Source organism: Scomber japonicus, chromosome 9 (assembly GCF_027409825.1).
Source record: "Scomber japonicus isolate fScoJap1 chromosome 9, fScoJap1.pri, whole genome shotgun sequence".
Classification (NCBI taxonomy): domain Eukaryota; kingdom Metazoa; phylum Chordata; class Actinopteri; order Scombriformes; family Scombridae; genus Scomber; species Scomber japonicus.
This window is the reverse complement of record NC_070586.1, coordinates 34218581-34233271: the sequence shown is the minus strand read 5'-3', so window position 1 is coordinate 34233271 and position 14691 is coordinate 34218581. Positions and strand designations below refer to the sequence as shown.

General features: G+C 37.6%; 1 protein-coding gene across 1 annotated transcript; it reads left to right on the top strand.

Annotated features, from left to right (window-relative positions):
- The first annotated feature begins 7301 nt into the window (after window positions 1-7301).
- tm2d2 (TM2 domain containing 2) lies at window positions 7302-14691 on the top strand. The gene is made up of 4 exons (XM_053325944.1): window positions 7302-7654; window positions 8821-8908; window positions 8984-9099; window positions 11899-14691. Exons 1-4 carry the CDS (start codon window positions 7389-7391, stop codon window positions 12110-12112), a joined length of 684 nt encoding a protein of 227 aa, XP_053181919.1. The 5' UTR covers window positions 7302-7388; the 3' UTR covers window positions 12113-14691.

Below are 14691 nucleotides of genomic sequence, written 5' to 3'. Positions count from 1 at the left end.
TTGCGGGAATATCCTGTCCGGACCCTCGCTGTACCCAGGAATCGCGTTATCCTCTCGGGGATCATCGAATCGCAGCGCGGATCCAATAATTCACGCGTCGCCAACGGGGCGCTCTGCGATCTTGTGCAGGCCTCCTGAAATTCAAGAGGGAGCAGAGATGGTAGAAGATGAGCCCAAACTGCATTTAGAAGCCAGCGACCTTTGGAGAAAATTCTACAAATGCGGCACTGAAATGGTTATAACAAAATCTGGGAGGTAATTATCCAGATTTACGCACGGGTGTAAAGTTTAGTGTTGAAATGAATGCTTGCTTCAGGTCTCTCCTCTCCTCTCAGGCGGATGTTTCCTCCACTAAAGGCCAGGTGCACCGGGATGGACAGAAAAGCCAAATATATTCTTCTCATGGATATCGTGGCGGCGGATGACTGCAGGTATAAGTTTCATAACTCCCGCTGGATGGTGGCGGGAAAGGCGGATCCAGAGATGCCCAAACGCATGTACATCCACCCGGATAGCCCGGCAGCAGGAGAGCAGTGGATGTCCAAAGTGGTTAACTTTCACAAACTGAAACTGACCAACAACATATCAGACAAGCATGGATTTGTAAGTTTGCCTTTTTATTTTTTATTATTAAGCAAATGTAATGATGTTTGTGGGAATATTTGTAAGATACGCAGCAGGGTTTGGGCTTTTTTTGTTTCTTTTTGCTGTGGCGCACAAATAATCATTTTATATTTAATATTATGTCATGACATTTCACCATAACCCTTTTTACCATTTAATGACTTCAATACAAATCGTTATTTTAAGCTGCAAACTCATATTTTATGCTCTTCTATTTTAGTCTAGTTTTTATTTGGTCTCTTTTTATTCATCTCTTGTTATTTTTCTGTACTTTGTTTTATTTTTCTTATTATTGGTTTGTTTTAATGTTTCCAACTTTGACTGTTATTGGGTTTTATTTTATTTTTTAAAACTTGTATGTTTTTATGTTCTTTGTTTCCAGTTCTTACTGTTAAATGATTGTTTTTATGTAAAGCGCCTTGCCTTTTATTTATTTTTCTTGCTGATTTTTCTTTTTTCATTTGCAGACAATCCTCAACTCGATGCACAAATACCAGCCGAGATTTCATATAGTGAAGGCAAATGATATCCTGAAACTGCCTTACAGCACCTTCAGGACCTACATCTTCTCAGAGACAGAGTTCATAGCAGTAACAGCTTATCAGAATGAAAAGGTAACACTTTAACACTCCTGTGTCTTCATACAGGCCTCATTTATTATTACTGTCCAAACAGAGCAGCACAGTTTCATTACAACCGGGATGAAAAGAACAACAACTTTAAAATGTGTTATTAATACTCAACCACGTGACATAACGAAATATCAATCTAACTTGCATTTTTCTTCTTTTTTTTTTTTTTTTTTACACATTTTAAGATCACACAGCTGAAAATCGACAACAATCCTTTCGCGAAGGGATTCCGAGACACCGGCAACGGAAGACGAGAAAAGAGGTGAATTGTTCCTTTAATAAGCTCGAATTAATTAACATTCATTTTCATTTTAAAAAGGACAAAGAAAGAAATATTTTTTAACTTTGCGGATTGGATTCTCTTTCTTAGCTGTATTTATTGGCCTATATTGATCAATTCTTCAGTTATACAGCAGTGATTAAACTGTTATCTAATTTATTCTCATTTGTTTAGTTTTAATAATCAGTTTTATTTTCAGTATAGCCTAAATGTTAGTTTCCAACACAAAGGCCTGCAGAAAATACAGTTTAAAAGCCTTTTTACAACATCAGGAATAATCATATATTGTGGGAGAAAAAGAATAATTGATGTATTTGTTGCTCTAAAATGAGTCAAATTTAAATCTACTGAGTTTAAAAATCCTGAATCAGCCTATAAAATAACAAGAAGTTTAAAATAAAACTCTCACTATGTTCTTATGAGCCTAATAATTCAAGGATTCAAGGTTTTTTATTGTCATTCACTCAGGTCCCAGTGATTGTAGTAAAACATGAATATAATAAATTAAAGAACATCTACACAAACAATAGGCATTATGAGTCAATAAATAAATAAAGTAAGAGCTAAGAGGTAAAGTGAGCAGTGCAGAGGGATTACAGCAACATGTCGCTCATGGATATAATAGAGTTTATATCATGATGAAAGCAGCAGCATCTGATTACAGTTCAGTTATGTAGACCTTTTTAAACAAATAATAAAGGGTATAAGATGTTTTTATTATTAATACTAGAGCAGTCAGTGGAGGACATGTCTTCACCCTGGATGTTATAATGACAGTAGTTATATTGACTCTTCTATAGTCAAACTTTTTCAACCAAAACAGCTGACGGATATGTTTTTAATTCTTCATGTTCATGGAGCACAAGTAGCAAGAGTGTAGTACAACTGCTCACAAATATACTTCATGTCATGTAAAAGTCAGTTTCCAGGTCAGTTATATGACTTCATGATGCTGGTAAAGCAGTGGTTGGCCTGTGGGATTTCAAAATAAAGCGGTCAACAATAACAAGCAGCACAAATGCTTCCTTTTAAATTGATTTATGCTCTGGTGAATGATTGTGATATTATTGTAAAGTTGCATCTTTTGTCAGTCAATTCTTCTTTTTATTTGTTGCAACAGGAAACTACAACAATCATCTCAACACTCTAAAGAGATGCGGATGACTGACATGAAACCTGTGAAAGCTTCTTCTCTACAATATTCAGAGAATTCCAAATCTTCAGGTACAAAAAATAAAAATGCATAATAACATTCATTTTCAGCTTTTCTCAACAACTACGAACCCCAGACTAACTCTCCTTTGTGTCATTTCTTAATGTAAGATGCTCATGACAGTGACAGTGACAAAGATGACCATGGTGAGGACACTGTTGGAGAAGAGGAAAACAAAACCCACAAAGAAACTGAACCCGAGCCAAAGGTTTCCGTTACAGAAAGGACAGTACAGACTGCAGCAGGGACACACAGAGAGATGGACCCGTCACACAGTAATGCTGTCAGTATGATAACTGAGCCGCAGGACTCAGAGAAAGAACAATTGCGTAAATTACGCAGCGGTTTAGCGCATAGTTTTTTTTATCCACCGGAATTAAACAGACACCTACGAGATCAGAGCATGGCTCAGAGCATGGCCAGCAGTTTGCATTCTGCTCAGGTAAACAGCTGGTACAGATGTGCCAGTATGGACGGAGCAGTGCCATGTGGACTGAGCCTGGCATCGTCTGTCCGGACTCCGGGGTCACCAGGGTTTCCCATGAGCCTTCAGCAGCACGCGCTGGTACAGGTACACACACACACACACACACACACACACACACACACACACACACACACACACACAGGACCAAAGAGCCAGTGTGTAGCTCTAAATGAAACTAATGGAACAAATAATTATTATTTCATTATGACTCCTGAGATCTTTAAATGACTCAATCATGTGAAGCAGTTGTAACCAGTGGAGGGAGAAGTATTCACATCCTTTACAGGTAGCAACACTACACTTAATAATAATAATGATGATAATAATAATAATAATAGCATCTTTATTTATGTATTATTGTAAATGTAATTACAGCAGTGCCTGACAGTAAAACTAACAGAGTAAACAGTGAAAATGCTAAAATTACAAGAAAAAGGATACATACAAAATATAAAAGTTCAGCATTCATTATCCGTATCAGTGTTTTACAGTATATTCATATTTTATGGTACTGGATTATTATTATGGCTCATGCAGTACTATGTAAGATGCATTATAAATCGGTCAATGCATAACTAATTTTAACTCATCAGGAACTCTTTTATAATTATAGTATAAAAACAATTATAAACTATAAACAATATAATATATAAATTACACATTATATATCATTTATTGCTGTAATTTGCAAATGTACTGTACTTAAGTATCACAAATGTGTACTTGAATACAGTTATTGAGTAAAGTTAGTTACATTCAACCTCAGGCTGTGACACACACATTTATGTCAATACACAGTATTATATTACAGGCTATTGAGTCCAAGCTGCATATTAATATGAATATTAATAACTACAAAATCACTCCTAAACTGTTTTGATTGAATCATTTATTCAAAGTGTAAAAGAAAGAGGGTCATTTATATATCATGATATTTATTGTTTTGTTGAAATTAGATTATGACAGCCTTACATTAGTACTCTAGGCTATTTCACTATTTCATTACTGTTCTTCATTCAAACTTGTCTGCATGTTTTTTCTCATTAACAGGACCTGATGAGTCTTTCACACTTTGGAGGCTTCCTCTTTTACCCCTACTCCAGCTTCCCTGCAGCATCAGCCCAGTGTCTCATCCCACCGCTGCGGTCCAGAGCGGACCTCAGAGCGGACCTCAGAGCGTATCCGAGCGTTCACAGCCGGGACTACTTCACTTCTCCCATGACGTCTTCACCTCCTCCTCCTGTTGGTGACGCTGCCAGCGGCTTCAAATATCTCATCCCGGATTGGCTTCCCAAAACAGAGCAGGAGAAGTCGGTGGATGAAGATGAAAGTCCCAAACAGGCTGAGAACTGACTGCAGAGAGGAGTTACTGCATGTGGTCTGCCCACTTCCACCAAGTTCCATACACCTGCCTACATGATTTTAGGATTGAATCCCTGTGGTATAAAAAGCACTTACTTCAATAAATATGAATAGTTGTGATTTTATTGAAATGATGTGCTGCTTGGTAGATTATACAGATGCTGAATTAATGGCTCTTCTAGATTCAGAAAACATCTATAGGCTGTTTTGCCTTTTGACGCTCGATTATTAAACTGACAGTTTTCTGAATGAAGTTTGGCATTAGAAAATATGAAGTTATTGAACTTCAAAATATAAAACCACTCTGAATATCTTTCTGCACTTTTCTCCAGTGAAACCTCCCAGAAAGATAGAATCCAACCTTTGTACTGCTACACACACATGCACTTGTGAAATTAAAACCTTAAAAACACCATTAATGAACATTATTACTCTCTCAATTTGATACCACACTCATCTATGAGGCCATGAGGATGTGTATAGTTTTGTTCTCACAGCTGTAAAAATTGAATCAATAAAAAACATTAAATTGTGTTTATACCAAAAGAGTATCTTCGTGTGATTGGTTTAAAGGACTGATGACTCTCAGGGATTGAACCAACAACATGTGAGTTACAAGTGCAACAATCTGAAATGTAAAAACTGAGCAGCAGTTGTGTTATTAAAACTAAAAGCTTTGTATACCTGTCTGTGTTTGGCTTTTGAATTTATGATCTTTACATGAGCATCATCACTGGCAGTCATTGTTGGCATCATTATGAAAAACCAGTGAAATATTAACTGACTCCTACGCTGGGTTGTGGTCCGAATTTTAGACACACTGAGGTCATGATTCCACTCCATGCCCAGACACAAAAGTCTCTGAATGTTTTTAATTATTTCGCTTTTTTCAAATATTATTATGTAGTCATATACGAGAATATGTATGTTTTACAAGTTGTATATAAATGGAGTAGTTCATTCAAAGACTCATCTTGAAATAAATGTCTGAGAACTGTTTTTGGTAGTAAATTACAATTTGTAAATTATAATTTGGAATTGAAGTATGTTAATACTGTTTTTGTTCCCCATTATGAATACAATTCTGGTAGATAAATACAAAATCAGTTTATTTTCTTGGCTTCATAGTAATCAAATTTAAATAGACGACTCAAGAAATGACTGGAATGTTGCTACAGCCCCTAAATTCACTTAATAAATACAAAGGACATAACCTCAGTGTCTGCAGTGGAAGCAACTGTCTCACAACTACAAACTCAAATGTACAAAAACTTCAGGTTTTGCTCTATGGTTTAATAACATTATAGACAAGTAGACTCCATAACTGCTGCAGGAAGTGCATGACAGTATACAGACTTGATGATGCAATAACTTATTCTGTCGTGTTTGTACAGTAGTTAATATATATCAGTTTACATCTTTTCACTTTAACATTACATTTCACTTCTGTTAGTCAGTACCTAATTATATGTCTATAAAACCTAAGTCCAAACAGGGTGAATACCTGTCCTTTTGTCATTTATGTTATGTCTGTACTCGGGTAACGTTTCGATCCTGTTTACACCTGGAATTATCATGTGTCTCAGGTGGTCCGATCACCAGTGGACAGCCGAGACACATTTCCATTCACACCTGTCTCTAGTATGTGTCTCCAGCTGATCACTTGTGTCCAGATTTAGTTGTTGCCAACGTCAGTTCTATTAAAAGGTCAAAGGGCCCCACACACAGTTATCACATCAGTCAGATAAAGGCCAGATTTGTTGTTAGTATGGGCTTAAGCGCTATACATGTACACGCTATTCCAACTACTTAGATTACTTCACCCATCTACGTCTGTGCTCCTCTCCATTTTTTTCAACTGTTGGCATGCTTTTAACAAAACAACCTACACATCCTGCATTGATGATGAATTTTCCTGTTACGTCAGGATCAGGAGGCATTAGCGTTTACAGTAAAGGATATGTGGTCAAATGTGTCCCACACCACCTCAGCATGGGGATTGAATGAAACGGATCACAAGGCGTCGTGGTGATTGTTTATACTTGTACTTAGCGCTGTGACTGTCTACTTCAGCTCAAAACTAATTTGAATGCCAGGTGTAAAGAGGGCCCCTGACTCACATTTCCTTTTTAATCTAGGAGAATCCTATTGTCTGGGTTCCTTTTACAGAAAGTATTGTCTTAGTTTTGTATGTAGAGTCTAACAAGAGTGAAATTGATACTCAAACATCACACACATTCACATTCACAAAGCCAGATTTCTTTGGTTTCTACCAAAATAGATGGACAACATTGTCACATGATTTGAATTGGGACTGTATCAATGTTAGTGTTAATGTTAATGCTACTGTTAATGTTACTGTATTAATGTTAGTGTTAATGTTAATGCTACTGTTAATGTTACTGTATTAATGTTAATGCTAAGTGTTAATGTATTAATGTTACTGTATTAATGTTAATGCTAAGTGTTAATGCTACTGTATTAATGTTAATGCTAAGTGTTAATGTATTAATGTTACTGCATTAATGTTAATGCTCCTGTTAATGTTACTGTATTAATGTTGCTGTATTAATGTTAGTCTTCATGTTAATGCTACTGTTAATGTTACTGTATTTGTAACTGTGTCAATAAAGTTGAGAAAAAAAAACCTCTCGAGACGCTTCTCTGACGACGTCATCGGCACGAGTCGGATCTGAACGTAAATAAAGCTTCGCAGGCAGGAAGCTAGCTGCATTAGCTCCATTCGCTACATGTAACTATGAAGGTTAATGTGGCATTTTGAGGGTGACCATGATTTCAGTGAGCTATATTCTGCTGTGCGGGCAGCTGCTCCTGCTCCTCACGGTCATACTGTTACAATGTCTGGAAGGAATTCACTCCCAGAACTCAACGACCACTGAGACACCCTCTGCTGCCCCCAGCCAGGGAGTCACATCTCTCCCGTTCACCGAGCAGCCGCCTGAAGTCGTGAAAGATGAAATACCGTCAGAGAGTACGAATTATACCGAGCCTTACGAGTATAAACCCCCGTCACCAGTCGTCCTCTGCAGCTATCTGTAAGTATAGTAACGTCTGGCTAACTGCTCTCAGCTATCTAACAGGATGTAACAGTGACTTCACTTAGGTTCACAATACAACGCTATTAATTAAAACGAGGCTAACATCTTCCAGCTTCCTTTGTGTTGAGCATCAATGAATGAATTAGTGAACTAGTGTCGTTATTGAGTCTCATCTCCCCTTCTTATAGGTACCAAAAATAAAATTTAATTATTAATGTTTCCTTTTCAGCGGATGAATGTTTCTAGTCTCAAACTGCACAGTGAATCTCAAACATCCAACTGTAGGAACAGGAAGAAAAACCGATTTTTGAGTTGAGGAGGACTTTAAGGGAAAGTTTAACATAAATGTTGATATGTAGCAGCAGGCTCAGTTTTTTCATCACTTAACCTACACTTAGACATTGTAGGAAAAATCATTTTGCATATGAAATGTGCTAAAAGGTTGATTTCATTAATATTATAGCAGGCAGTGATGATAACTGAAGCAGATACGTGGGTTCAGTTTTTAGAGTAGTCCCTGTGCCCCTTATGTCGCTTGACTACAAGGGTTTGCCATTGATTTATCACAGGACAGTCCCTTAAGCACCGTCACACACATGTTAGAGGGAGGTAAGTGTGCACACAACTTCACTCACAGTGTCAAATTCTGTCTTCTAATATAGCAATATGTAACCTAATAATAAATGTTGTAGTAGTTAGAGACGGACAGTAGCACTAATCGCTGTGTATGAGACAACATCTGTGGTTATTTTGAACACTTTTTAAAAATCTTTACTAATGTCTGAAAGCACTAGTAGCTCTGGAGTCTCCTTGTTAATGTGGTCCAGATTTGACAAGTCTAATTATAATGTTTTTTTATCTGAAAGTGGTCTAATGTGATCTTGATGAAGACAATTTTTGTGAAATTACCTTTTTTTCTGTTTATACAACCAAAATAAAGGTTTCACAAATCTGAAAGTGGATTTAAACAGCAGTCGTCTAAGTGGTAAATCTGCCACTAAATATCATTATTGATGTTTCCCTTCACTTTTCCCTTTACCACGGATCAGCAGTAGTGAATCAGAAGCCAACTTCAGCATCATTCTCTCAGGGTTGGATTTGTACTAATAATTGAGAATTTTTTCATCCACTCTCTCTCTCTCTCTCTTTTGTATGTGATGCAGACCGGAGGAGTTCATCTATTGTCAAGACCCTGTAGATCATGCAGGCAACCAGAGCGCCCATCAGGAGTTGGGCCACGGTTGTGTTGGGGTGAGTGTTTGTTCTCTTAGCAGATATTATGTTGTTAATTATGCAGAACTTTAATTGAATTGTTCTTATCTTTAGTGGGGTGGCCAGACTGAGAAAGAAGTGAACCACACACCAGTTATCTGCACTGCACTGGATGATATAGAATGTGCCGGACCCAGAGAATTCCTCAGAGGGAAGGTACCCTGCATCAAGTAAGAGACACTGTCACACTACACTCAATGAATGGAATGATTGATTATAAGATTGTTAACACACATATGATCCTTAAATCGACTCATGTTTCTTAATTAGAATTGTGTGTTTTCTTCTTATTCTGTGTATTTAAATAGATTACTGCACTGTAAAAAGATTTAATCTTGTATGAGGTACATGAACAGTGTCATCAGGTATATTTGGAACCATTTCCATATTTTCAGTACTTGATTAACAAGAATAAAAAATGTTTGGAAGATTATTTACAGATTTCCATGTTCCCAATGGTTGCTGAAATTTAGTTTCTAAAATATTAGAAAGTTAAAGTCCCAGTAACATTGAAAATATAGAGCAACTTTATTAACAGTCAAATGCGTTTCACCTTGTTTCCTTCATCAGGGTCATCATAAAACACATTACAAGCAGCATTTAAATAAGGTAGTTAAAAATCATAATGAATAAAAAAAAGTAAAAAAAAAAAAAGATAAATAACCAATAATGTGCATCCAGATATGCATCAGCCAATGGGTAATCCACCAAGGTTGGTTGGATATATGGTCATATGACTTCAGGCCAATCACTGTCCCAGACAGGCAGGGAGGCAAAGGGATTATCCAGTACATGACATTAGTGACACCATACTTGGTCCATGAAGCAGAAAATAAATATAAATTGTCTATTTGATATGCCTTATTGGTTTTCAAAAATATTAATGAGGAAAATATAACAAATGAAATATGGAAAAGCATTAATGAAATGCAGATTGATGTTTTTTCCTTGAATAGTCCAAAATAAATTGATAAATAACAATTTCATCCAGTTCATAGGTCATAAACTGTGACTTTATAGTATGGGGTTATTTTTGACAGGATCCCAGATTCCCTTCATGATTAGTCTCTAAATCAAATATCCCTATATGGTTTATTATTAAAAGGTTGATTAATTTATGGAGAGTGTATTCATCAGGTTTTACACAGCTTTCATCAAGTCATCACCTGACTAAGAGTGTACTGTACACTAGTGGCTTTGTGAGGCGGTAGTGCTCATTACAATGAAATACAAAGAACTGGATAAAAGTTGAAATCCAGAATTTTTAAGTTTTTAATGTTTAGCGGTTGTCGTCAGGTAAAGTCACTTTAAGAGACAGTTCTTCACTGTAAAGAGAAATATGCTCAAATTATGTGTTAATTCATGTTATTCAGGGTAATTTTAACAGTCTTTCTCTGGTTTTATACTGTTTTGAGTTTTGATATTGTAATTAAGACAGTTTGGTTGGACATAAGCAGCAATTTGGAGTCATTGTGTAAAATTGTTTTAATTTTACCCATTCATTAATCAATCATCAACCGAGTTATTCACAGAGTTGTTGTAGCCCAGCTCCAAACTGTGAAGTCCTACGGGTATTCCATATTACAAAAATGAATTTATTAAACAAAAGTACTCAAAACAAATTACAAAATTGATTGGGTGAGTCTGTAAGATGAGTTATGTTGGGAGTGGATGAGTAGGTGTATATGTGTCTGGGATGGTGTGACATCTACCAATAACAAGAAATGAGTCCACAGAGTGCAACCGAGTGCAAACCTCTGCTGGAGCCTAATAATCTCCCCAGTTAACTGTTGTCTTCACAGTCAACATTGTACTGGCTGGATGAGAGAAAAGTTATATAAAAGCAGCCAAAGTTAGGCCAGGTGGAGGTGGTGGAGGAAAGGTCATGGGCTCACTGAAATCAATGGGCTTCAGCAGAAACAGAGCAGCAGGTTTGCTCATTAGAAACTGGAAAGTTGAAACTGTTGTTGGCTGTAGGGAAAGATTGTAAGGGCAATAAAATCAATAAACTGTCTTTGTGTTGGTGTCATGACAGTCTTTCTGTTAGTCACAGACCCAACAACGATCAACTGAGAAGGAATTACATAATCCCTGCATCTTTGTGGTGATGATAATGTCCAAAGGCCTGACCTGAATCTACTCATTCATAATTTATTGAGATTATAACAGAGAAATGTACTCAGTTGGTGCTATTGCCATTTTTAGAGAGATACTTTTATATTTTTGATTGTGACTACATTTTACCCATGCAGTGAGCCCTTCACAAGATTGAAGAAACACAGTGTACCTGAAGTATCCAAAGAGCAGCTGTATGTGATCAAAAACCCAGCAGTGCTTCTACTCTGAAGTGTCTTCCTGTTTTTTTTAAATCATTTGAATAACTTGTTTTTTCTGCACAAATATACACCACTGATCTCATTCAAATCACTATACAGTTACAGTAACTGATCCGGTTACTTCAAATGAAACTGTAGTACCACAATTGCGCCACTAGATGGCAATGTTTACAAATGTGTGCAACTGTCCTTTTAAAATTTTCATTTTTTTATTTTGTGGGGGGCCATGTTTTCACAGCACACCGTGTTCACTCAGCATCGCTCTGCATTCATCAGCACACATGGGGTTAATCTCTATAGTAACTGCATGAGGATCAGAGGCGTGCAGAGGTTGGACACAATCAAAGCAGCACCTGTACAAAGACAGCACTGAAATCCAGCACTTGGGGATAAATTGTGCCTTTGCAAATCACTTCTTTTTTTCTTTTCTTTTGTGTTTATCCACCCATTATATTGTAAGGAGCAGGTGTTTCTTTTATTGTGTCCACTCCTTGTAGATAAGAGCTGCAGGTGGTCTGCACTAGCTTCCTAAACGCTAGTGGTTTGTTTCATCGTATTAAGTGGATGGAATGTATTGAAATTAAAATTGAGTTCATTTTAGATGCCATAAATGTCCTCTTGTCCCTTGCTCAGGTACACAGGACACTATTTTATCACCACGCTGCTGTACTCTTTCTTCCTGGGTTGTTTCGGAGTCGATCGGTTCTGCCTGGGCCACACCGGCACCGCTGTGGGGAAGCTGCTCACCCTTGGAGGCCTGGGAATCTGGTGGTTCGTGGACTTGATCCTGCTCATCACCGGTGGCCTGATGCCCAGCGATTACAGCAACTGGTGCACCTATTACTGACAAAAGGACAGTGAACTCAAATATTATCAGTTACATATTGAGAAGTCCGGGGATCTGGCCTCAGCCTACCGTGGTAATGAGTCTGTGGGCTGGCTTGTTCTGAGGGGATTTACAGCAGTGTCATGCAAAGTGGAATCCAGGGAGCTCCTCAGGGCTCCGACAAGGTTCCCAGTGGCTCCAAAGTAAAATGAGGAATAATTTGATTTCATTCTAATTTAATTGACTTTGAATATCACTCTGAGAATGTATGAAAATGACTATTGTACCCAGAGCATTCACCAGAGCCACAGTGAAGACAGTATTGAGCTTTTTTAGTGTTAAATTGTCAGTGAAGGTCACTTCACACATGTAGTTCAGTTTAAAGTGCTTAGACATGCTGCCTTTTAGTTGTGGTGTGTGTCACATTCATACAGACAGGAGTAAACATGATGTCATACCAACTGACAAGAAACATATCGATCGGACAGTTTTGGTGATGTAAACTTGCATCAATAACCTCCTCATTGGGAAGTCAAAATCTGGTGAATGCATTCTTTCTAATGTATCGGGGCTAATGCTCACACTCACATGGTGATGCACACATGTGTTACCATGGTTACTGAATGTTTTGTGTACTGTAGGTACTGTATACATCTCTAAAACAGATTGCCTCTATGATAGTTTCGCTTTCAGTTTCAGCTTTCAAGAGCAGCACCCGATTCATGACTGCCCCTTTTTAATTAAAGGTGCACATGTGCAACGCAGACCAACCACAACATTTAAAGATGGTGGATACATGATTTAGCACACATTCAAAAGTTGTCAAGGACTCAATTTGTAAAGCATTCTGTGTGCACAGATGATCATTCAGTAACCATGATGAGAGTAATGGGCTTTCCTGATGCATCAGAAAGTGAATGGGAGTTAAAACGGAGGCGTATTAAGCTTATGTTTCGCCAAATGAGAGTGGAATAGTGACCATCCCTTCATAACTACACTACACTCTTTACTGTCTATCACATTGGAGGCCCATATATGCAGTAATGAACCTACTTCTGTAACATAAAGACACACATATTGTTCAGTTAGGAGCTGCATGACCTGCTGTTGGTCACCGAAATGTCTGTGAAACACTGAAGATGCCCCCAAAACTGTCCAAAGTATGAGCAGTCTCTCAGTTCATGTGATGTCAACATGAAGACAGACCGAACCTGAACTGAAAGGCAACAGACGATCAGTTCTTCCAAAATGTTCTTTAGATAAAAAGAGTCCAAGTCTTCACGTTGGAGAATTTGAGGAACATCTGGCGGGAACTTGGAATACATTAGAAACTAGATTTTTGTGCTTTGAGTGTCTCATTCCGTGCTGTAGCAGTGTTGCTGTACAAAATCCTGCACACAGACCCGCAATCCTTCATTCCAGTAGAAAACTGAGCAATGATCCTCAGCTATGATCGTTTCAGCTATGTCCTGAAGGCAACACCCTGCACAGTTATTATCAGAGCTTCAAGCCTCTTCAAGTTAGTAAAATAGCCCAGCTTTGACCTTTTGCTGTCCTCTTCCACTATATGCCACCTGAATCCTGCATTTTCTCTGCGGGTACTTAGACTGATGAATATTACAGCCCCGAGCAAGTAGAAACACAGACCTGAAGACAGATAGTGATCACATAAAACAGGTGATGATTGAGTGTTTTTCCGTATTGGCAGGAGGAATGTTATGGTAAACGTTTTTTACCTCGAGATCTACGGGGAGAACTCCCCTCCCGACCCCCGTTACGAAGTCTCCGACTAAAACAAAATCTTGATCTTCATTGACTTTTTCTTCCTGCTCGGCTCAGGTCTGGCATTAAATATTCAAATCCTCATCTTACCGCTTTTGTTAAATTTTCCCATCTTTATCTGCGACCAAAGGTTTATGTACCCTTCCGTAGATAGAGCAGGTTTCATTACGTAAGGATCCAATAAAACCCCCTTTTTTTTAGGTCTCATAAAAAGTTGAAGAAGACACGATCGCAGCAATATGCTTCTAGCAGGTGATATATATTTTCAGCTGGCTAAACATCTTTTTTAAGAGGTGAGCATTAAAACACTGCTTTACATATTCCACTTAATCCACAATATGGCGCTTCATATGCTTGTCTTAAACACCTGTAAAAGAATGTTTTTTTTCCCCGATATTTCCTTAAATCTGAAGGTTTCAAACTCAAATCCTGAATCCAGTTGTAGAGAATTGCCTCAAATTAGTAGAAAGACATACTGTAACACACTCACTTTTGTGGGTGTATAATATTGATCCACCCAACAGAAGCTTTTTTATTCTTTAAAGTGAATCCACTGTGCTATTTATTTATTTCTTATCTGTTTGTGTTGTTGCAGGGGATTTCAGGGGGAATACTTTGCAATTTGTTAGTGTATGCTGTTCATTAAAAAAACTGTATTAAAATGTTTATTCCAGATTGTTCTATCAATCTTTTCTGTGCTCTTTTTTTTTTTTTTTTTAATTAAAGCTGCACGTGCTCCTGGAATACCCGATTTCCTCAATCCAAAGTGTTCGGTGTTGTATTTATCACTGTTCACAGTCATGACTCAATAAAAAGTA

What these genes read in the sequence shown, in the direction of transcription:
- tm2d2 (XM_053325944.1), top strand. Translation starts at nt 7,389, where the DNA reads ATGATTTCAGTGAGCTATATTCTGCTGTGCGGGCAGCTGCTCCTGCTC. An exon ending in GTCGTCCTCTGCAGCTATCT is followed by an intron (nt 7,655 to 8,820) that starts GTAAGTATAGTA and finishes TATGTGATGCAG; the next exon opens with ACCGGAGGAGTTCATCTATT. An exon ending in TGGGCCACGGTTGTGTTGGG is followed by an intron (nt 8,909 to 8,983) that starts GTGAGTGTTTGT and finishes TCTTATCTTTAG; the next exon opens with TGGGGTGGCCAGACTGAGAA.